The sequence below is a fragment of the Lampris incognitus genome, chromosome 1 (assembly GCF_029633865.1).
Source record: "Lampris incognitus isolate fLamInc1 chromosome 1, fLamInc1.hap2, whole genome shotgun sequence".
Taxonomy (NCBI): Eukaryota; Metazoa; Chordata; class Actinopteri; order Lampriformes; family Lampridae; genus Lampris; species Lampris incognitus.
The window spans coordinates 119,145,545-119,169,499 of record NC_079211.1 but is presented as its reverse complement, the minus strand read 5'-3'; the positions used below and the strand labels follow the sequence as shown (position 1 = coordinate 119,169,499).

The following is a 23,955-nucleotide window of genomic DNA, read 5'->3' as shown; positions in this document are numbered from 1 at the left end:
CGAGCCCCTGTCAAACGAGTTCACACAATGATTATTAAGCCTATCACTGCCAAGTAAATCTCCCTGTATTTCACAGTATACCGGAGTTTTACATCTGGTGTCTGGGGCGACATTCCCGTGCTACATTCCCACGCTGGCGCACCGTGTTATGGGTTTTAGATGGCACGTTACTGCCATCTGTTGGAATTTAGGTGGTGCTGCTTTGGCGGTTGTGTACCGCTGTAGGGGCGTTCTGCCCCGGATCTTGTTGTGCTCCGAGCCAGATATAGAGTATGTCGGCACTCGTGACTCATCTCGTCATTTTAACACCGAAACATGGTGTCAAAGGTGAGTGAATGATAGATAGCGACGCTAACCCTTTTCTCCCATAAGTGTGGTAAAGTTAAAGTTAGCGAGTATACCAGAACTGAATCATGGCAGCAGTGAACGTGATTCCTCCTCCCACTCTAGTGAAGCTTAACGGAGACTGGAGTGCTAACTGGGACACTTTCAGGGCAGATTTTGAGGATTACAGTTTAGCAACGGGATGAGAAGCCTACAGAGGGCCAAGCGGCTACTCCGAGGAGTCTAATGGGCGCTGAATGTAGGCATGAAGCACAATCTGGAATTAACTGAGGAGGAGCAGAAAGATGTGAAGAAAATTCTGGATGTGCTGGAGGCATACTTCAAACCCACAAAGAATATGATTTATGAACGATACAGCTTTGGCTGTAGCAAAAAAGAGAATGGTGAGTCCATTGACAGTTTGTTACTCGCCTTAGGGAGAAGGCCGCTACATGTGGTTATGGGGCCCTGAGAGATGAACTGATTTGGGACAAAGTTGTACTTGGTATTGCAAACGAGGGCACACGCAGACATTTGTCGAGGAAGAAATATTTAACGCTGACGGCTGCGGTGGAGAGATGCCGTGTTGCGGAGCTGACAGATATGAGGCTGAGGTCTATTGACCAAGAAAGGCCACGCATATAGACAGCGTCAATGCAACATTCAGGCAGCCATTCAAGGAAAATTCCCCGGTCGTAGACAAGCAACAGAGACAATATGATAGCCTTTACGTATGTAGATACTGTGGCGCTTCGCATGGGCGGGGAAAAGAGCAATGCCCAGGGTATGGCAAGGTGTGCAGAGCCTGTGGCATGACTAACCATTTTGCTAGAGTGTGCATCAAAACCAAGAGAGCGGGGGCACGAGTTCATGTTAGGCTTAATTTGCCGTACGGTCGGACTGTTATACCAATATTGCTGTTGTTATAAAAAAAAGCCGCACGTTTGTTGAATACTGACAACAGTACAATAATAATTTTGAAATAATTTTGTCAGTATAATAATAATTTTTGAGATTGATTGGTAATATTTATGTCATGTTCAGTAATGGAGGGCTAAGTGCGAAGTACGCATACACAAGTACAGTTTAATTCTGGAACTTGAGATGTTTCTTATTTCAGAAAAGGAACGTTACGGGTCTTAGATGGCACGTTACTGCCATCTGTTGGAATTTAGGTGATGCTGCTTTGCCGGCTGTGTATTGCTGTAGGGGTGTTGTGCCCCGGATGTGGTAGTGCTCCGAGCTAGATTTAAAGAGTATGTCAGCACTCATGACTCGTCTCGTCATTTAACTCCGAAACCCACCGGATGAGATGTGCAGCGATGCGTTTTACATCAACCAGCAATGACTGCTTTGCCAGAGCCGAACTTGTGTGTGATGAAAGCGTTGGCATGGCTCTAATTGGCTAGCCTTCAGGGCTTTCTCTCAGAAAGCTTCCAGGCTTGGAAGCAACGGAGGAAGAAACGTCCAAAAAAGTTTCTGACGCTCCAGAGAAAAAAGAAACTCGGTGTTCAGAGGAAGGATTAAAGTAAAAAAAAGAAAGAAAGAAAGCTAGAAAGCAATCGATGGCAAGGACAAACACGGATAAACATTGGTGCATATCTGTCAACATTGGGGTTTGAAAATAAGGGAACTTTTCCGTTGCCCTGTCCCGGGCCGTCCCACCACCCCTACCACTGTCCACATGCTCTTTACATTTAGACAAGGGTACACAGTGAATCCTAAAATCACCAGTAGTTCCTACATTAAGTGACTACAATTAGGTGGTCAGAATCAGATACCTGGTTGAAAGTGAAATGCTGTGAACATCCCTGCATTGTACAGGTGAAAACACAAAAGGACATGTAAAGTTAGCACTTAGAAGTTTGGTTATGTATTGCTTGAATGAGGATATGTACACATCACTTACACATTATGCTGCAATTGTGTTTTTGATAGAGGCTACTAGTGAGACAATTGTTAGGAGAGGGTGATAACGAAAACGGATGGGAGAGAGTGAGTGAGAAAATTGATGGGGGATAGGACGGCGGAAGAGAAGGGTAAAATACAGGAGAATCTCGGGAAAAATGGGAGGGTTGACAGATATGCCACTGTAGCTTTTCCTCGTTGATTAGTGCTGAAAGAAGAAAAGTAGTTACAATTACTGCCAGAAGGGGGAGACAAAATCAGAAGCGACCACAGCGCAACCTGTCAGCTAGCCAACTCGGTGAAGAGAAGTTCAAGTAGGGATTTGAGCGCGCCACCATGCATGGATGGCCACAGCTAGGGCACAGCATTATGATTATTATAGTGGAAACAAATGTTCATAAGTTGAAATGTAACGAACAAACAAACATTGGCATATTTTTATTATTCATTTCAGGAACCTTAATGTACAGAAAAATAAAAATCTATAACCTGTGACACCAAAATGGATGATGTTTCAGAGCTCCCCCTAAATTTCTCAAAGTAGGCTTTCAGGGGATCTCATGTCCTTATCAGGGGAGCCGAGCTCCCCTTAGCTCCTCCGTAATCCAAACCCTGCACGGCCTGAACAGACGCCGTTGTAAAGCTGTCTAGCGGTGCTGCTGTGTCCGAAACCACCACAGTGTAGCTGGTGGATTAAATAATATGATGAACGATGTACACGAAGGCAAAAGCTACAAGAATAAGACAAAAAAACTTAATATCCTTTAATTTTTTTTAGTCAGGTAAAAATTGCTGTTGTGCAGTTGTTGCACCTTAGCAGACTCCCTCTCTGATTAAATCATGTGTTTGCATTAAGCTGTTTGTTTTTACAAGAGCTGCAAAGAGTTTAATCTTTATTCTGGCCTCCACCACAGCATTAAACATGACTGCCTACACATGCTCTTACTCAATTACCTGATTTTAGCCATATGTTTAACCGAGGCTCACACTTAATCCATTTCATTAAGTTTCCATTAATTAAGTTACTCAGTTCTTTTGTATTTTTGTTGCTTAACATTCTGTGTTATAAAAATGTTAGCTAGCTCAAGGCCTTTCGAGGGCAACTTGTTGGTGCAATGGAAACATTTTATATTAATTTTCCCTCTTTGCTCCTTGGATTTTCTTTGCTACAATTGCTATTGTGAAGGTTGGCCATTCTTCAAAACAAACCAAGTGCACCGTGTCGGTATAAGACATTTATTGGCAGGCTAACAAAGTGCATCCTGTGCATCTTTGTGTGTATTCACACTCTTCCTTCCGTATCCATCACGGTTTATCTGATAAGAGTTGTGTGAGGTGTCCCGTGGGAAGTAAGAAATCAGTAATGAGGAAAGAATTGCATAGTATAAAGTTTTGGAAGGGTTTTTGCAAACAAAACAAAACAAAACAACCCCCCCCAAAAAAAACAAAAAACAAAAAACAAAACAAAAAATGTCCAGGCCATCACTTTGCCACCAAGGTCAAATGTTCTATTTCTCGCCCCATCCCCTTACAAACTATCCTATCCATCTGATCTTCTCTCTCCCTCTTCATCTCTGCTTTCTTTCTCTCTCTCTTACTTTCCCCCTTATTGAATATCTGTACCCCAACCCCCTCCAAGCCCCATGTATTTATAACCTCCACTTTCTCTCTCTCTCTCTCCCGCTCTCTCTCTCTCTCTCCCCCTGTGTGTGTTTTCCTCCATCCCTCTCTCCCCTGGTATTTGTTATTTATTATGAGAAATCCTCTTTTGATTGAGAACTCACCAGGCGGCTAAAAGTGGCCCAGTGAACGCAGTGCAGAGTTATGACTTGGCCACTTGACTTGCTCTGTGTGTTTGTGTGTGTGAAGTCATTGCTAAGGAAGGGATGGGAACGGATGAGAGCGTTAGAGCCTCTGCTATATCGGTCCATGAGCCAAAAGCTAAGTCAGTATTTTCTGTTTGGGCCAAGAAAATGGAATTAACAAAAGCCAGTAGAGTGGAAGTTAAAAGAAGTGCCTTATCTTCATAAGTAAATTAAACAAGAAACATGATACATGAATAAAACGTTGCACTTAGAGATTAAATAGATAAATTACTGAGCTGATTATTTGCCAGTGGATACAGCCAAAACGCACTCAACTGTGTTTCTTTGTTGGACCAATTAAGTCAGATTGGTTAAACTGGCTGAGCATTTTCAAAGGGTGGGTAGAGGCATGACTCAGTAAAGCCGGATATTGATTAATTTAAATGGCCCCAACTGTTCCTCCAGTAATGTGAAGCTGAGATTTGAACAGGGTTTAGGACATATGAGATACGAGACATGATGTAGGACCATGGAAGGGAGGACAGTGAATTGGAGTCCAGCCACTGCGGTCAAAGCCATTACACGTCTTCCTTCCCTGCAGCAGCGGTCCAACAAAGCTGTCACATGTCTAGTATGTAGAGACAGTGGTCCTGACTGGATGTCATATCTACAGCAGTTATATCCAACAATCTTGTGATCAGGATGAAGCCACCTCTACTGGCCGTGTTAGTGGAACAATTTACACCCCTGAAAGCCCTTTTAAACTGGGTCTTTAGACTGTTTGTGTTTGGGTTGTGATGGGGTTAGGAACGGTCCCACCCTAAATCAGCTGCCCACTAGCCTAAATCCCTGAGTCCATGCTCCTAAAATATCCGAAATGAAAGATGAACTGATCCCTCGCTTTCCCCCTCTTTCCCTCTTCCTTATCGTCTCTCCCTCTCCCTCTTATCTTTACTCTGTGTGTGGTACTTCCTGGTCCTCTCCTTACCCCCCCCCCCCACAGCACCACAACCCTCCTGCTACACCTCCCTCCCACTACCCCCGGCCTCTCTCTCCTGCCCCCCACTTTTTTTCCCCTGATTACCAGGCTTGTCACCCCTCTTCTAACCCCCACCCCCCTTTATCATCTCCTCCTTTTCTCCACCTCTTTTCTGTTCTGCACTATCCACGCCTCCTGTCATGGTGGGGGTATCCCCCTCCTCTCCGTCCGCCCTCTCACATCCCAATCGCTTCCCTACCCATTCCTACTCTTACCTCCCCTCCTTCTTTCTCCACCCCTCCTCCTCCTCCACCTTTCCCCTCCCCTCTGTCAATAGCCAGTATATAACACCATGACATCCCTCTCTTCCTTTCTCACACCCACACACCCACACACACATTAACGGTGTGTTTCCTGAGAAGGGGATAGTCCAGGGAAAACTAGGAAAATACATCATCTGTCTATCTACCTGCCCGTCAAGGAATTGCTTTCCTCTTCTTTTACAGAGGTACAACTTTCTCCTTCACAGAAGAATAGCATTAAAGAACAGTAGCACAGTTATTAACGATAGCTAAAACTCTTTACAGCCTTTACTGTTTACGCTTCGTTTAGTGTGGTTTTTGTACTAGAAGGGCACATTTTTACTGGGCTTGTGTTGAATCTGTTGTGCTATTACTTTTGCATACTCTTAAATCATCTCCCAGAAAGCCATGAAATTTTTTTTATTTATCAATGATAATTGCGTTTGGTTTGTGTGTCTGTGAGTGGTGTGTGTGTGTGTGGGGGGGGGGCATGCCAGTGTGTATTTCTTTTCCCATCTTTGGGGCACAATTAAGATGCATTTTATTGTTTTCCGAAACACAAGTACACCTTATTTGTACATTTGTTTATCTGCAGCATCAATTTTAAAGATTATATTTATACATTGAATATTTCTATCATTTCCTTTTAGCTTTTGGCCCTTTTACCCATTTTCTTTGAATTTTCCTCCACTCGGTTTTCTTTTTCACTGCTGTACAGGCATGGATGAATCTTCCTCTTACCCTTCACTGTACATAAATAATATTAGGATAACAACACAGATGTCTACCTTTCTCCCTTATCCTCTCAGATTGTGGAGCAAGAGCTGAGCGTGACAGAGTGTTAACATTTCTGTCAGAGTCCTTACGTGCCATCAGAAGTTAAATCGTCGTTGTGCGCCCCTGACATTGTTGTCGCCAGCTGGTGACATCAACGCCACTAGTCCACGTCATCGCTGCCCGTCCGTGACCTCATCATCGCCTGGCTGCGACGTCATCAGTGAGAGCTGCTGAAATCATCAGGGAAAACATGAGCAGCAACTACAGCGTCACTCTCTTAGGCCCCGCCCCCTGGGGCTTCAGACTTCAAGGAGGCAAGGACTTCAACATGCCGCTCACCATCTCAAGGGTGAGTAAGATGGGGGAATAAAAACCCACCTGCATAGATGCATGCATGCCAGCATGGACGCACACACCTAGGCACACAGACAGGCACATCCACCAAAAAAAAAGAAAAGAAAAAAGAAACCCAGGAGCACCCTGAAAGACAGGACCCCACACATGGTGATATGTCTGCTCTATATCATCTTGCCTCACACCCTCTTAAAATTCTGTAAAATGTTCCATGCTTTGTGAAAGCATGTGCTCCTCTTTAATCTCAACACGCACACACACACACACACACACACACACACACACACACACACACACACACACGCCTCCACTCGTCAGAGGGCAGCTGTAGAATGGCATTCTTATAATGCCATCTGGCTGATGGGTTATGAAAAATATAAACCTGGGCTTTTCTCCTTCCTTCCCCCTCCGTCTCTCTCCTTCCCCCTCCGTCTCTCTCGCTCTCTCGCTCTCTCTCTCTCTCTCTCTCTCTCTCTCTCTCTCTCTCTCTCTCTCTCTCTCTCTCTCTCTCTCTCTCTCTCTCTCTCTCTCTCTCTCTCTCTCTCTCTCTCTCTCTCTCTCTCTCTCTCTCTCCCTCTCTCCCTCCCTCCCTTTTACACGCGCGCACGTTCTTTTCCTTTTCTTTATACCCCTTCCCCCACTTCCAACTCTATCCCATCTTTGTCACCCCTCTACACGGTTACCTTTTTCACCCCACCCTGCACCCCCCACCCTATCAGCACTGAAACACAAGCCATCTGTCATGTTCAGTTTGAGTGTCTACAATAAATGTGCAGCAATCCAAGCTCTGGCACACAACTCTTGGCATCATTCATGCTTTTTGAACATCCAACTTGATGGTCCCGTGATTTCTTTGCTTTTCGCTGTGTTCACAATTCTTAACATCCACCTTTTCTTGTCCCCCCCCCCCCCCCAGGCTATATGTGCTGAAACACACAGACACAGATTGCCACCTCACTGACTGCACTGTGGTCCCGAAACATGATAATCTCCTTTTCGGAGAACACTCAAGCTTCTGTTCTGTACTGCTAAGATTATGTAGCTTTCCTGGCTAGCTCTGCATGCAGCCGGCAGACCAATAAATGTCACAATTACATACACACACACACACACACACACACACACACACACACACACACACACACACACACACACACACACACAGCTCATACAGAGCTTCAGGAACATCCATTGGCACAAATACATTTGAGCCCACAGTGCACTTTTCTACATAGAAACACGTATATGTGGAGATACATAGGTTCAACACAAATGCACAAACACAACTCACTAAAACGGGCACTCTGGAGCACCATGATAGTGATAAATGGGTTGCCAGGTCCTGTGCCAATCTCTCTTGGGGCAACTTCGGGTTGCCATGTTTGTGTTATTGCTTTGGATGTGAGATTTTTCCCACTAACTGGAGCCATGTGAACTCTTGCCATTGTTTGTGTATGTATGTGTGTGTGTGTGTGTGTGTGTGTGTGTGTGTGTGTGTGTGTGTGTGTGTGTGTGTGTGTGTGTGTGTGTGTGTGTGTGTGTGTGTGTGTGTGTGTGTGTGTGTGTGTGTGTGTGTGTGTGAGCGTTTATTGTTTTTTGTGGAAAAGTGGTACATAGGGTCATGGAAGAAGGTCATTTTGATTAACTGATAGAGAAGAGAAAGAGTAAGAGAAGTAAATGATGTGAAAACTGAAGAAAGAGAGAAAGACAGTAGATAAAAGATGAAATCATAAAAATAATGTTTTAAGACCGAAAGATTTCTTCTGCATGAGAAGTTAGCAGTAACGATGCCTAGACTTTAACAATCTGCCCTCTGTGACTTTAGTACAAGACAAGGATGTAATCAATACGGTTTGAGGTTTGGAGACATTGGCAGGGTCAGAGTAAAGTAATGTTGCATATGTGCACACTGACACAATGCGCATTCATTGAGCATGACTCAAGCCCGTGGAATGTACACTGTCAACAAGACTCGTATCCTGTAAGATCTGCATCCAGATCTGGGCCAGGTTGCTTCTAAAAATGTCAGAATTTCATTCATCTAGTAGTGTTACTTAAGTGCTGAGTAAGTTACATGATGGCAAGGCATTAATGGGAAAAGCAGCCAATGTTACTTGATTCTAAATCTGTTGGGTCTTTGGAAAAATTAAATTTTAATTTAACGGCAGAAAAAAGAAACTCAGCAGAGGCCAGAGAGTGGTGCATCTTGGAGGGATTGGAGAAATTAAGGGGGGGGGGGTTTCTATTCAACATTACGCTCAATAGAAATCTGGACCTGTACAGAGGAAGGAAGGAAAAGGGGATCAAAGAGAGAGCAGAGCGTATAGAAAGAAGTGGGGAGTCCATGAAAAAGACACAATCAACACGTGACTGTGTGTGAACTGATATTAACGCAATGCAAATCATAAAGATGAACAATGAATGATGCCATTTAGGATGACTGAGGACTGGTGAAGATTTGAGATGCAATGCCAGTTGATATGATATGATATGATATGATACAGATCTATGATTTGAATCTAGCAGCCATCTAATTGAATCTTGATGTCTGCCTCCCGTACAGTTATCACATCTATTAATTAGTTTTTTTTCTTTTTTGGGCCTCTCTATATAACATGCATAACCTTCCTTTCTTCTTTTCTTTTGTTCTTTCGTTCGTTCGTTCGTTCGTTTTCTTTCTTTCTTTCTTTCTTTCTTTCTTTCTTTCTTTCTTTCTTTCTTTCTTTCTTTCTTTCTTTCTTTATCTCTGTACCTCTCTTTCATCTCCCTTCATCTGTTAGAGCTCTTGTGAGTCATGACTCACTCCCTCATAAATGTTATTGTTTTCAGTTTGGCTATAAGAACCCAGCCAGAACCCAGCCAGAACCCAACCTAACCCAACCTTACCCAACCCATTAAATCCTCTTAGAGGGGAGAAGGGGAGGCTGAGGGCAGTGCTTCTGGCTGCTCATCTCAAAATCATGTACACAACACACACACACACACACACACACACACACACACACACACACACACACACACACACACACACACACACACACACACACACACACACAGAGAGAGAGACGCCCAGAGTTGGTTCTAACCACAGATCAGGGGTTATAAGAGAAGGTGGTACTGGTGCCAAACCACACTCGCTCTCGCAGCTGCTGTTGCTAATCTCTATATATGAATACGTTTTTGTGTTCCCTTTATGGTGTTAGTTCCAGTCATAGTATATACTACTGTCACTGTTGTAACTCTTATGTTTAGGATTCCTCACTCTAAGTTTTGTCCATGCCAGTAGTCCTGCCATTTTTTAATGGATTCTGTGATATTTTACACAGAGCAGGAAAGAAGTCTTAAAACAGGTCTAGACTGATGGTATTACCTCCCCAAAAGTAAAAAAAGAAAAGAAAGTATAACCGGGATTTCATAGTTCTACAGCATCCCATCTTGATAGATAGAGTCCTCAAAAACCCATTGGAAGAAGAAAAAGAATGCTTTTAGCAGATACTTAACCTCGTCTACAGGCCCATTGCCTTAGGAAAATCCTCTATACTGGGAGCAGACCCCCCCCACCCCCCCACCCCACCCCCCCACACACGCACACACACACACACATATCTTGCTTCAGTAGTGCAGCATTTTCCCAAAGAATTGTGCCCACAATAATTGAACCAGTATGTACATTTTGCAAGCAAGCAGTTGGGGAGTTAAAGTAGATTGTATTGTGTATCACACTGAAGTCTCGTTAAAGCTGGACTTGGGTCTAAATCTATACAGAGAAAGTAAAGTAAAGATACGGTGTTACTCTTACTAGGATTTATAGTCAGATCAATTGTACACTGGCATGGCAGTCTGTTTTATTTAAAACTAACTTGCTGTGTCTGTATTTGGAGATAGATAGTTCTGTCAGTGAGCCCACGCTAATTAATATTTAGTGAATGCCCATTAAAAGCTTTCAGAGGGGGGACCATTTACTGGATTTACCGCTAAAATAATTTTAGAGAGGCTTGCTCAGGGGAGCGTGTGCATTAAGCTTCCAAGAATAGTCAGAGTTTTAAGCTCACTTGTCAGCTCACATGACCACATCCACTTCAGAGACAAACTGGTCACAGACCAATGCTGTTATTGTAAGTTCTTTTTTTTTTTTTTTTAGAAATGAAGAACATTTAGATATTTCAGAAACAGCACAGTAATACAAATTACCAATCAAATATCATATAATGTCAGGACAGTTAATAAATACTGAATCTCTTTAACGACAATGCAATGGCTTTAAAAATCCACATTGAGATTAATTGGTACTGGCATGCAGAGATAGTGTTGATTTATGTGTTGATTTTCTGTCTTTGACATATTTAACATATGGCATATTTAAGGTTCATAAACATAGTTGCTGATAATGGATTGGAATTTCAGATCCACAAATTAATATATTTGAACACTTAAGCAATTTATGCTGAGACAGTAAGAATAAGTGGTGGAGAAACAGATGACACAACTGCTGCAGTCAGTGTACTGTCTATAGCGAAATGACCACACGGCTAATCTAAAACCTTTTCAAGGAAGAATGCATTTCCTGGAACTGCATAAGTGATGACTACTTTTGCTGCTCCCCATGAGGCTGGCCTTTCAACATGCGATTAAAACAACTGACCTTAGTGATGGGTCTACTTTAAATACACGTTTGTTCCTTAAATAATTTCTCTCTCTTGCTCTCTCTCTCTCTCTCTCTCTCTCTCTCTCTCTCTCTCTCTCTCTCTCTCTCTCTCTCTCTCACACACACACACACACACACTCATACATGACCACAAAAAGGACACAAACACACTCCCGCACAAACAGACCTCACACCAACACACATGCATCACAGCACCATGCATAACTCATCTTTGAACCTAACTCATACCTCAGATTTTACAAGCATTGTGCCTCAATTTATTGAGGCATCAGAGCAAGCTGACAGCCTCTCCGCATGACTTAATGATTCTTCAATTCATCTTAATCAAATAAGTCCCATGCCTTTCTATGAACAGCAATTTGTCTCAATGAAATGGATCCAGAGCCAGAACCAACAGGTTATCACTGACTTTCCCACCAATCAGTCTGTCTGCACATGTTTGTGGGAGAGAATCAGACATGCTGTATTTGGCCAAGATAAGCTAACAGGATTTTCTTAACTTGCACTGTTGGTAGAGGTCATGCCAGGCTCCAAACAAATCTATTGATCCAGAGCTAGGTGTTCAATACTAAATGTTAATACTAAATGTTAATTTGTCATATTTTTGTGTGGTATCATTAATTTTATATCAATTGGCATTTTTTGGGGGGATATTACAATGTAAATCTGTTTTTGTTTTTGTGTTGTGTCTGGTTGGGGTGGTGTTATGCCCAAGTCTGACTTGTATGGTTGAGCACTAGCAGTTACTGTGCCTTTGAGAGGGGCGGGGGGCAGTGTGATTTACGGCAAGGTGAAAAGTGTCGTGAGTTGATGTTGGTAAAGTAAAAGTTATAAACGTGGCTCCCGGTGTGGTCATTGACTGAACATAATATTTTTACATTAGTGTTTAATCCCTGTTTTCATCAAGATATGTTGTTTTGGTTTTGAAGTGCGTGACACTATAATTATGATGAAAAGAAAGGCAAAAGACAGGGAAATATGTTCATCCCTCCAAAGAGCATGTTGACAGTGGTCTTGTCCTGCCAGTGACCTCATCTAAGTGGTTCTCTCTATGCTGACAATTAGATGTGAGTTGGATAGCTTGTCCATATTAGACCTACACATACCAATCTATAAGACATGACAAAGCTGTCGTGTCTAACATCCAAGAGAAAAATGGAGAAATAATCCATAGTGACAGTAGAAATACATATTAGTAAGTAACTTTATTTACTATATAGCACCTTTCGAGAGTAGAGACGTCACAAAGTGCTTCATAGAGGAAATAAAGCATAAACATACTGACTAAAAGCAGAAATAAATAGAATATAGCAGTTTCTACAGATCTTAAGCCCAAAAGGAGGGAGTTCCAAAGTTAAGGAGCCACAACCTCAAAAGCACCGTCTCATTTACTTTAAACCTAGGAACAACCAGCAAACCCTGATCAGAGGACCTTGTTTATGACCCTGGCCTTGTTTATGGACCTTGTTTATGGCCTTGTTTAGACTGCCAGCCCAAATCCTTTTTTTTTTTGGCATATCCAGATTGATTTTAGGAAGTCTGGACAGCAAAAAAAAACAACATATGAAATGTCCATCCATCCATTATCCAAACTGCTTATCCTGCTCTTAGTGTTGTGGTGATTTTTGCAAATCAGATCTAAACCACATTTTGAGGTGGTTTTAAAATGTGATTCTATTTGGATTTCTATAGCTGCATCTCAGTCTGGACATTCTGGCTCCCCAAATCAGATTTCAAACTGTCTTTTGCGTCACTCGCAAGGTGACACACAATGATGACATAAAATCGAGAGTACCTGCCATGACTGCAGCACGGAACATCGCAATGTATACCAGTCTCCTCCAATTTGTCCATCTTTACATGTACTGTGTGGCCAATAGCTCTTAGGAGACATAGTCTCTGTTTAATTCATTTCTTTACTACTCATATAAAGTGGACTGTTTACATGTTATATTGTTACTCCTCTTCACCACCATTTAAATGGCCAACTTAAATGTCTTAAGCTGGAACATTCACGGTCTGAACTCACCCATTAAGCTCATGCATTGTCTGGAAATTTTACAACAAAAACATGTTTCTATAGCTCTGATTCAATAGACACACCCAACAGTAAATGACATACAGTGGTTCCAAAACAAGCACCATAAAATTATAGCTCATTCATGAGCATTAACTAAAGCTAGAGGTGTCCTAACTGTAGCGGAAAGGACACCACAGCTTGTAGTTATGAAGAATGGTAATGACAATGATGGCAGATTTGTCTAAGTAATGCTCTCTATTAATTATGCAAAACTTCTATTAATGTGTATCGATGCACCTATTGTTTTTGATGAAAACTTTTGCCCTCCATCAGTGCGACTCTGTTACATTATTGAGACCTTCATTGCATTGCTGTTGGCAATTATAATACCACGGTCTCCGCAGAACTCAACAGATCTACAGGCACTTAACGCATCCTCCCCCTCATCCTTAGCTCTAAGATCGTTCCTGGTTGACGTGAACCTAGTGGATCTTTGGCGCATTCATAATGACAAAGTTAAAGCCTACTCATTTCATTCTGGTTGTCATAGCACCTCCTCCAGGATTGATTATATATTTTACAGCCCGTCTTTTATAAATAATATACCCCATATTAACACGCTCTCTATCTTAATTTCTGATCATACCCCTGTGTTATGCACTTTAACACAGTTCATTGATTATCCCAAAGCACTCAGATGGAGATTTAATGACTCTCTGTGTAGCAGAGTGCTGATTTTCTATCACAAATGAAAACACAACTTGGTGAATTTATTGAACACAATGATGGGTCATGTGATAATCCCTTAACATTATGGGAAGCAGCGAATTGTTTCATAAGACGCACATGCATTGGTTTAGCTTGTAGGTTAAAATCTGAATGCAATAAGTGGTTTTCTGAAATTGAGCAGGAGAAAGAGAGAGTAGAGAAGGTGCAGAGAGAAACATCCTCTGAAGCCAACACCAATATTCTCGAGGCATAAAGGGAGAATATCAAAGTTTATCTATAAGAAACAACAACAACAACTTAGTTTTGTATAGTGCCTTTCAATGAACCCAAGGACGCTTTACACTAGATTAAAAAAAAGAAAAAAGATTAAAATCAAAACCAAAAGACTGCAGACCATAGGCCTTAGTAAAAAGGTAGGTTTTCAGTAGTCTTTTAAAATTGTCCAAAAAAGCAGCATTGCGGATCTCTGCTGGAATAGAGTTTCAAAGGGTGGGGCTGCCACTCTAAAGGCTCTATCCCCAAAAGTTCACAGGCTGGTGTGGGGGGTGGAAAGCAGGCCCGTGTCTGCGGACCGCAGATTCTGGGGCGGAATATAGGGGTTGAGGAGGTCTGATAGGTACTGGGGGTATGGGCATGGAGGGATTTATAGGTGAGGATTTTATAAGGGGGAGGAGGATTTTATAAGAAATGTAGGAAATGCTGAAGCATGGGGACGCCCTTCCCGTAGGAGGGGGGTGATGTAACGACCATGGATGACTAGACTCGCTAGCCCTTAGCTAGCGGGACAGACCCTTTAGTTGACTGGTGAACAAAGTCGACCCGGGTTCACGTCCCAACTGCGGCGGTTCCCAGCTGTCCCCTGGATTCGCTATATCATTTTGATTTATATAACTATGTTTTGTTTTGTTTTTTTGCTCTGTGAAGTTTTCTTAGTTGCGGTAAATTGATGCTGTAAGTTCACGAATAAAATAATAACCACACAACAAGCTTGAAAAGTCAAATATAATAAGATTTCCATTTTACAAACAAAAGAATCTCAGAAGAATTTTAGTTGGTTGTGGTGATGAGGCTTTCCATGCCCATTAGAATCCAAATATGAGCAGATTGCTCAACCTTAACACTAAGAGAAAACTGAACTTAATGCTTTAATTGTATGTTAAACATGTTTAGCATAATTTTTAAATCTATCCAAGTGTGGTGGAGGAATTCCATCTCCCACTGTTTCTTGGTGAAATTCCCACTTTCAGAGCCCCAATGTCCTTGACTAAATGCATAATGATAACCTTTACATAACTTTAAAATGGTTTTAGGGCAAATATTTTTCTTCAATAATCTTTCCTGGGCATGATATTAGCTGTATGACGCTAATTAACCATGACTGTAATGTTAAAATTGTTGTATTCAAAGTAAAAAAAATATACAACTCTGATGTCCATTAGAATAAATAACAGCCTTATAAAGTGTATGGTAATGCCCTAAAGGCAATCCACTTTGGATCCATTTTGAGCAGGAACAATGGTTGCATTGTGATCCCAAGTGCTGTCCAAGCAGTCCTTAATGTCAATGGCAATGGCCTCATTGAGCAAGAGTGTTATTGCATGAATGCTGGCTTGATTATTACACGTTCGGCAAAGTGTATTTAGCTTCAGCCCTGCAAAAGTATTTGGGTTGGTGTGAATACTTGTTCTTGTTGCTATGCTTTTGTTGTGTTCTTGTATGATATTTACATTGGTAGAATAATAGGATTGACACAAGTATAACTACGTTGGATGTATAGACTGCTCTCCTTTGAAGCTTCATTTTGATCTTGTGTTGAAGCTTTCATTAATGTCAGCATGAATTATAGCTTCATGTTGTCATAGCCCTGTGCTTGCTGGCATGATAAAGGATCATATGTATTACTGAAAACCTCTAGTTGAGCTGATTCAAAAGTATGATACACTGTGAGGACAAAGATATTTCTTTTTGAGGAGTATGTTCATCTAACTTTTTAACCGTCATACTTACCCAGAGTTTCATAGCCTGTCTTTGACCATGTATCAGGACAGCAATAATTGTCAGGATCAATGGAATGGTTGACATTCATCCATATAGTACATCAAGTAAAATTTAATGAGAGAGGCAAACAAATCCAATAGCATGTCTCTGCAAAATGTTAAGGCATCAAACATGAACTCCTGCTTGCTTCAGGCACAGTTGGTATCCCACTGTTATCTGGATGCTCTAAACTCCAACAGCTCCTCATTACAGGTTCTTGTAAGCCACAATTGGATTCATTTAACCCTGCATTCCAACCATAGATGTAATGATGATTAGGGTGGGGAAATTGTTTTTTGGTAATTTAGATATTATTCTGATTTATATAATTGGTTTTTTTTGCTCTCCAAAGTTTTCTTTGCAGCGGTAAAATGATGCTGTAAGTTCACAAATAAAAGAATAACCACACCACAGGCTGGAAAGGTCAAATATAGCAAAATTCCCATTTTACAAAAAAATAATCTCAGAATTTTAGTAGGTTGTAGTGATGAGGCTTTCCATGCTCATTAACTTTGAAAGATGCTCAACCTCCACACTAAGAGGAATATTCACTTAATGCTTTAATTGTCTGTTAAACATGTTTAGCATAACTTTTAAATCTATCCAAGTGTGGTGGAAGATTTTCATCTCCCACTGTTTCTTGGTGAAATTCCCACTTTCAGAGCCCCAATTTCCTTGACTAAATGCATAATGATAACCTGCACATAACTTTAAAATGGTTTTAGGGCAAATATTTTTCTTCAATAATCTTTCCTGACCATGATATTAGCTGTAGGATGCTAATTAGCCATCACTGTAATGGTAAAACTGTTGTATCAAAATAAGCAAAATATACAACTCCGATGTCCATTAGAATAAATAACAGCCTTATAAAGTGTATGGTAATGCCCTTAAGTCAGTCTACTTTGGATCCATTTTGAGCAGGAACAATGGTTGCATTGTGATCCCAAGTGCTGTCCAAGCAGTCCCTTAATGTCAATGGCAATCGCCTCATTGCACAAGAGTGTTATTGCATGAATGCTGGCTTGAATATCACACATTCGGCAAAGTGTGTTTAGCTTCAGCCCTGCAAAAGTATTTGGGTTTATGGTTGTGCTATACTTTTGTTGCTTTTTATTTTGTTTATGGTTTTTAACATAGCAAGCAAAAAAGCAGGCAAAAATTAATTTATACAGCACATTTCATTCCAGGTGGAAGCACAATGTGCTTCACAGTAGGTGGACTACCACGGAAGTTGCAGCCAAAAAAACTACGTGGGTAATGTTCAAAATAAAAACATTAGACATGATTGAATTGAATTAAAAACAAGCACATAAATAATACATGTGCATTAAAAACTATTACGAAATAAAATAAAATAATGAAATTAAATAAAATGGTTAAGACCAGCAACCAACCAATAGAAAATAATAAGACCATATGAATTAAAACCGTAAAAAAAGGTAGGAATAAAATGAAATAATATTTAAGACCACCAAACCAGGCTACTGAAAGGTACAAATAAAAAGGAATGTTTTCAGTTTTTGAAAGATGATATCATTGGAGCACATGTAACATGATGGGTAGAATGTTCCAGTGGCATGGAGCATAAAAGGTATGAGCAGATTCACCAATTTTTGTGAAGACCCAGGGAATAACCAGATGGCCGGTTCCAGATGACCTGAGGGGTCTAGCTTGTTCATAGCTCACAAGCAATTCAGATAGTTATTGGGGTGCCAAACTACAAAAAGCCTTAAAAACAAGCATTAAGTTTTAAAATCAATTCTAAAATGTACTGGAAGCCAGTGTAACGACCGCAACACAGGTGTTATATGGTCATGTTTCCTTTTTCTAGTCAAAATTCTAGCAGCGGCATTCTGAAGTAGCTGTAGTCAATGGAGATGCTTTGTATGTATTCCTGTGACCAGCGTGTTTCAGTAGTCTAGCTGATGGGAAATAAAAGCGTGGACGAGTTTTTCAGCATCCTCCTGGGATAAGAAGCTCCTTACCTTCACAATATTTCTGAAATGCTAAAATCCTGTTTTAATTATGCTTCTAATGTGGCTCTGTCAGCGTCCAGAATAACGCCAAGGTTTCTGACCTTTGTGACAATTTCCAGGGACAGTTGTGACAAGAGACAGACAAGAGATATCCCGTTCATTAGTCTTTGCCCCAATAACCAGGATTTTTGTCTTCTCACTGTTTAACTGTAAAAAATTACTAGCCATCCAGTTGTCAATGTCCTTGATACATTCTGATAGTGTGTCAATAGGGCTCAGGTTATCAGGGGACAGGGAGATATATAGTTGCATGTTGCATGGTAACAGACATTATGTTTCTTGATATGTTGGCCCAGAGTTATCAAGTACAAACTAAGCAATAATGGGCCTAAAAGTTATCCCTGGGGAACACCATATATGGAAACATTATTTTGGACTTAAAATTCCCAAGACGAACACTGAAATCGCATTCTTTGAGGTATTGTAAAATCGAGTCCAGTGCTGACCTAGATAGGCCAACCCACCTCTCAAGCCTCTCCATTAAAATATCATGACCGGTAGTGTCAAATGACACATTTGGATCCAATAATACTAAAATAGAAATGCTACCAGTATCACTATTTATTCTTAAGTCATTAATAACTTTGACCAAAGCTGTTTCTGTACTATGGTTACAGCGAAATCCAGATTGGTAGAGATCCTGTGTTTTGTTTTTTGCCAGGTGGCTTATTAACTGCTTGTGGACGACTTTTTCCAATAACTTAGGAATGGGAGGTTAGAGATTGGTCTGTGGTTATGAATAATAGATGGATCTAGAGTGGACTTATTTAAAAATGATTTCACAACAGAAGATTTGAGTCTACTACTACTTTCGACTGCTCTCATTAGGGGTCACCATAGCTGATCATCCGTTTCCATTTCTTCCTGTCCTCTGCATCTTTCTCTGTCAAACCAGCCACCTGCATGTCCTTCCTCACCACATCCATAAACCTCCTCTTTGGCCTTCCTCTTTTCCGCTTTCCTGGCAGCTCCATATTCAGCATCCTTCTCCCAATATTCCCAGCATCTCTCTTCCATACATGTCCAAGCCATCTCAATCTTGCCTCTCTTGCTTTGTCTCCAAACCGTCCAACCTGAGCTGTCCCTCTACTATACTCATTCCTAAGCCTGTCCTTCTTCCTCACTCCCAGTGAAAGTCTTAGCATCTTCAACTCTGCCACCTCCAGCTCTGCCGCCTGTCTTTTTGTCAGTGTCGCTGTCTCCAAAACATATAACATAACCGGTCTCACAACCATCTTATAAATCTTCCCTTTAACTCTTGCTGGTACCCTTCTGTCACAAATCACTCCTGACACTCTTCTCCACCCACTCCACCCTGCCCGCACTCTCTTCTTCACCTTTCTTCTGCACTCCCTGTTACTTTGGACAGTTGACCCCAAGTATTTAAACTCATATGCCTCCGTCACCTCTACTCCTTGCATCCTGGCCATTCCAATGTCCTCCCTTTCATTCACGCATAGATATTCCATCTTGCGCCTACTGATTTTCATTCCTCTTCTCTCCAGTGCATACCTCCACCTCTCCAAGCTCTCCTTAACCTGCACCCTGCTCTCACTACAGATCACAATGTCATCTGCAAACATCATAGTCCATGGAGACTCCTGCCTGATCTCATCCATCAAGCTGTCCATCACTATTGCAAACAAGAAAGGGCTCAGAGCCGATCCTTGATGTAATCCCACCTCCGCCTTGAACCCATCTGTCATTCCAACCACACACCTCACCATCGTCATGCTTCCCACATATATATCCTGCACCACTCCTACATACTTCTCTGCAGCTCATGACTTCCCCATACAATACCACACCTCCTCTCTTGGTACCCTGTCATATGCTTTCTCTAAATCCACAAAGACACAATGTAGCGCCTTCTGGCCTTCTCTATGCTTTTCAATCAACATTCTCAAAGCAAACATCACATTTGTAGTGCCCTTTTGTGGCATGAAACCATACCACATTTTTGTAAATTTTAAAATGAAGCTACTTAGGCTCAGCCCTTCTGCAGTCCCTTTTCATCCTCCTTATGAATTCATTCATTAGCCAAGGACTATTACTTTTATCAGACAACGCTTTGATTTTAACAGGAGCAATATCAGCTAAAACACGTTTAGTACCATCATTAAAGGCAATTACCATGTCATCACAGGACAACACAGTAGATGTTACAACATTACAGAATTTGGTAACCAAGGTATCAGCCGAGTTAGCAGGCATGTAGCGTTTCTGGACAGTTTTGACAGAGTCAATGCAAGATATTTGAATGAAGTGTACTCGCCAAAAGTCAGCTGCCTGCATAAAAACATGCTAGAGTGCTGCTACACCTCCACCTCCCTTATCATACTTAAAAACATTTAAAAAGTTAAAATTTGGTGGTAATGCCTCTGTGCAAAACTATTGCTAAAGTCCTGAAAAGTTTAAGTTAAAAGTAATATGTCCAGTTTATTATCTGTAATAAGGTCACTACCTACCACAGCTTTTCCTGCTAAAGATCTCTCATTTAATAAAGACAGTTTTAAAGTTGTATCATTCAGCCCAATGGCTGAGACTTCAGTATGTGAGAGAGAGGTGTTAATCTGAATCAGATTTTTATGGTTGGCTGACCTATGTACAGTTTTCTGTGTAATAAAATGGGATTGCCTACCTTCAACAACTTGAATAGGCATGATGGGATGGGATAGGGATACAGTCTGTGGGACATTGGGGTGGGGGATATCACTGGTCCAACCTATCCTCTCAACACATCATAGGGACTGCAAATGGAGGACAATGTTTTTGGTGAACAGTCTTGCCTCTGTGGTTTGGATGAAGGTTATATTTCTTGTACTGGTCCTTTTAGTTCAAGAAATAGTCAAAATTATCAACAAATCTAGTTCCAGTGGCAATACAAAAGTTCAATAGCCATTGGTGAGCACTGAGGAGATGATTGAAATTCCCACAGCTTTTCCTCTGAGAGGGAATTGGGCCTGATACAATACAGAGCTTTCAAGGCTCTGAATTTTATCAATTAGTGTCTCATAGTCCTGTTGAAGCTTGATTGGCTGCTGAAGTCTAATATAATTTGTGCCCACATGAACAATAATAGTATCGGCAGTTGGGTGGATGTCAGTAAGAACAGGGTTGAGTGTATCCATGGCCAGAATTTTGGCACCAGATCAGCAGTATGTAATTACATTTAGAATTTCCACAAACTTGATGATGGAGTCGCCGACTAAGATAAACTCAGGTCTCCCATCTGCACAGCCTCTATTGTAGATGGCAAGGTTTACAGGAGCCCTATCAAGGCCTGGGGACAGTACCATTCCCAGTGATGACCACAGGTGTGTCCACTGCAGGCACGACAGTCTTCAAGCCCCAGACCAGAGCATTGCGGTTAGTGTCAGGGGTCGTTTCCGTGGCTTGCCCAAGGATGCTGAATGGAAGCCGGAAGAGTTGGCACAGAGTGCTGAGCATTTCCCCGCCTGTGGCGCAGCCCTCCAGTCATGCACGGTGGGTCAGCTGGCTGGCTATGCCATTTTTTTTTTTACCCTTGGAGTCATGCTTTAGTTCCATTTCAATTCAAATAAATTGTATTTACATTTTTATCTTTGACCGTCTTTCTCATCTGGTTCTATTATTTTCTCCCTCTGCAATGCTGTTCCTTTAGACATTGTTTCTCAGTGCCGGTGAATGAATGACATAGAAATCTGATCTGCTCCAATGAAATCAGTTTTCACAGTGTCTAAAAAAGACAACCCTACATTTATACCTGAGTGTCTTCTATTGATCTCTCCATATTGCGGCTGCGCTTAATTCAAATGGTAATTATTACCTTTCATCACTTCTTGTCAGAAGGACCTTTTTCATTAGGGCGTGTGGTATTAAGATACAAGTCAACCAGTGATTATTAGACACTAGTGCACCGCTGTAGGTAAAAGAACCACACAAAGTTATTTTCAGATGTGCTTCATTCATTAGGTTGTATATTCAGTTTAGCTATGTACATATATGCTTAGCATCAGCACTTGTCAGCATCTGTGGGCATATGTGTGTGTGTTAACCTCTTGGTGCATGTGCATGCACAGACAGACACACACACCCTGCCCATATACTATTACAGGATTGTTCAATCATTTAGAAAGGTCTTCTGGCGCGCTCAGACCATTTTAAAACAAGCCATTACATTATATTGATTCTTACTGGCAGTTTGAGCACTCCATTTAAATATAGAATCTCCAGAGTCAGGTTAATATAAAATACTTTCTTTCAATTTCCATTTCTTATCCTAGTATAGTGTATGGCTTGCTTGAATGGAACAAAAGCAAAAGCACTAAGAGAAAACACCAACTGTATTGTATATTCATGTTCATGGCGTTATCAGAAAGGTTTAAGAAAAGACAAAGTAGAAAGCATTCATATTCTTTGTAACGTGACTTGAATTGACATGTATATTATGAGATTTTAATTTAGTTGCTTGCATCATATACTCTGATGCAAGCAAGCTCATGTCTTATGTATAGAACATATAGCATTTGTGCTCCTTACATTCGAACAGTTTTGAATATGTCAAAGAATATTATTTCAGTACTTTTTAAAATGCTTGCATCAAACACCATTTGAATTAAAGCTGTGGACTTCGTCACTATGCTATTTCACAGCAGAGCCTTTGGCGATATTGCTGACTTATACTACATGGCCAAAAGTATGTAGACACGCGAACATCATCAGATGGCAAAATGATGAATGATAAGGGAAAGATGGGGCTTGTGATTTTTAAAGGTTGTGGATCACATAATTCCAGATACGATTCTCGTAGGAGGGCCATTTTGGGCCAGATTTAATCAGAAGATATTATGAACCCAGCACCAACCAGATGCCCAACTCTGAGATGGCACTGCCCAGATGAGAGAGGTAGAGACAAAGATACAGAGATACAAGGAGGCAAGAAATGGTTCTCTTTTATTTTTTTATTATGTTTATGCTCTTTTTGTTTCATCTGTCTCACACACGTTCTCTCTTTCTCTCTCTCTCTCTCTCTCTCTCTCTCTCTCTCTCTCTCTCTCTCTCTCTCTCTCTCTCTCTCTCTCTCTCTCTCACTCTGTCTCTCTCTCTCCCACATGCACCTGTTCACACGACTGCTCCATAACTAATGGAGGATAGCTACAATACAGTAGCACAATGACGGAAGGTAATACATGGCCAAAAGTATGGGGACCTGAAAATCACACCCACATGTGCTTGTTGAACATCTCTTCCAAAACCATGGGCATTACTATGGAGTTTCTCCCTTCCTTTGCTGCCATAACAGCCTCCACTCATCTGGGAAGGCTTTCCACTAGATTTTGGAACATGGCTGCAGGGATTCGCTCCCATTCAGCCACAAGAGTATCAGTGAGGTCAGGCACTGATGATGGGGTGAAGTCCTGGCTCACAGCCGGCGTTCCAGTTCATCCCAAATGTGTTGGATGGGGTTGAGGTCAGGGATGTGCAGGCCAGTCATGTTCTTCCAAACCAAACTCAGTAAACCACATCTTTGTGGACCTTGCCTTGTGCACAGAGGCATTGTCATGCTGAAACAGGAATGGACCTTCCCCAAACTGTTGCCACAAAGTTTAAGCACACAATGCTCTAGAATGCCATTGTATGCAGTAGCATTACATTTTCCCTTCACTAGAACTAAGGGGCCTAGCCCAAACCATGAAAAACAGCTCAAGTCCATTATTCCTTCTCCATCAAACTTTACAGTTTACACTATGCATTCGGACAGGTAGCATTTTCCTGGCATCTGGCAAACTATCAGAGTGGTCCATCAGAGTGCCAGATAGTCAGATAGTGAAGCACGATTCATCACTCCAGAGAACAAGTTTCCACTGCTTGGCCGACACTTGGCATTGTACACGGTGATCTTAGGCTTGTGTGCATCTGTTCAGCCATGGAAACCCATTTCATGAAGCCCCCTGATGAACAGTTATTGTGCTGATATTTCCTCCAGATGCAGCGGAATTTGGTAGTAAGTGTTACAAATGAGGACAGATGAGT

At 41.5% G+C, this 23,955-nt stretch overlaps 1 protein-coding gene across 1 annotated transcript in view; it reads left to right on the top strand.

The window, feature by feature from the left end:
- The first annotated feature begins 5,403 nt into the window (after window positions 1-5,403).
- pdlim5a (PDZ and LIM domain 5a) overlaps window positions 5,404-23,955 on the top strand; it is a 146,010-nt gene continuing 127,458 nt past the window's right edge. The window contains exons 1-2 of the mRNA XM_056283887.1: window positions 5,404-5,524; window positions 6,128-6,444. Of these exons, the coding sequence (XP_056139862.1) occupies window positions 6,346-6,444 (99 nt within the window). The 5' untranslated portion in view covers window positions 5,404-5,524; window positions 6,128-6,345. The remainder of the gene's footprint in view (window positions 5,525-6,127; window positions 6,445-23,955) is intronic.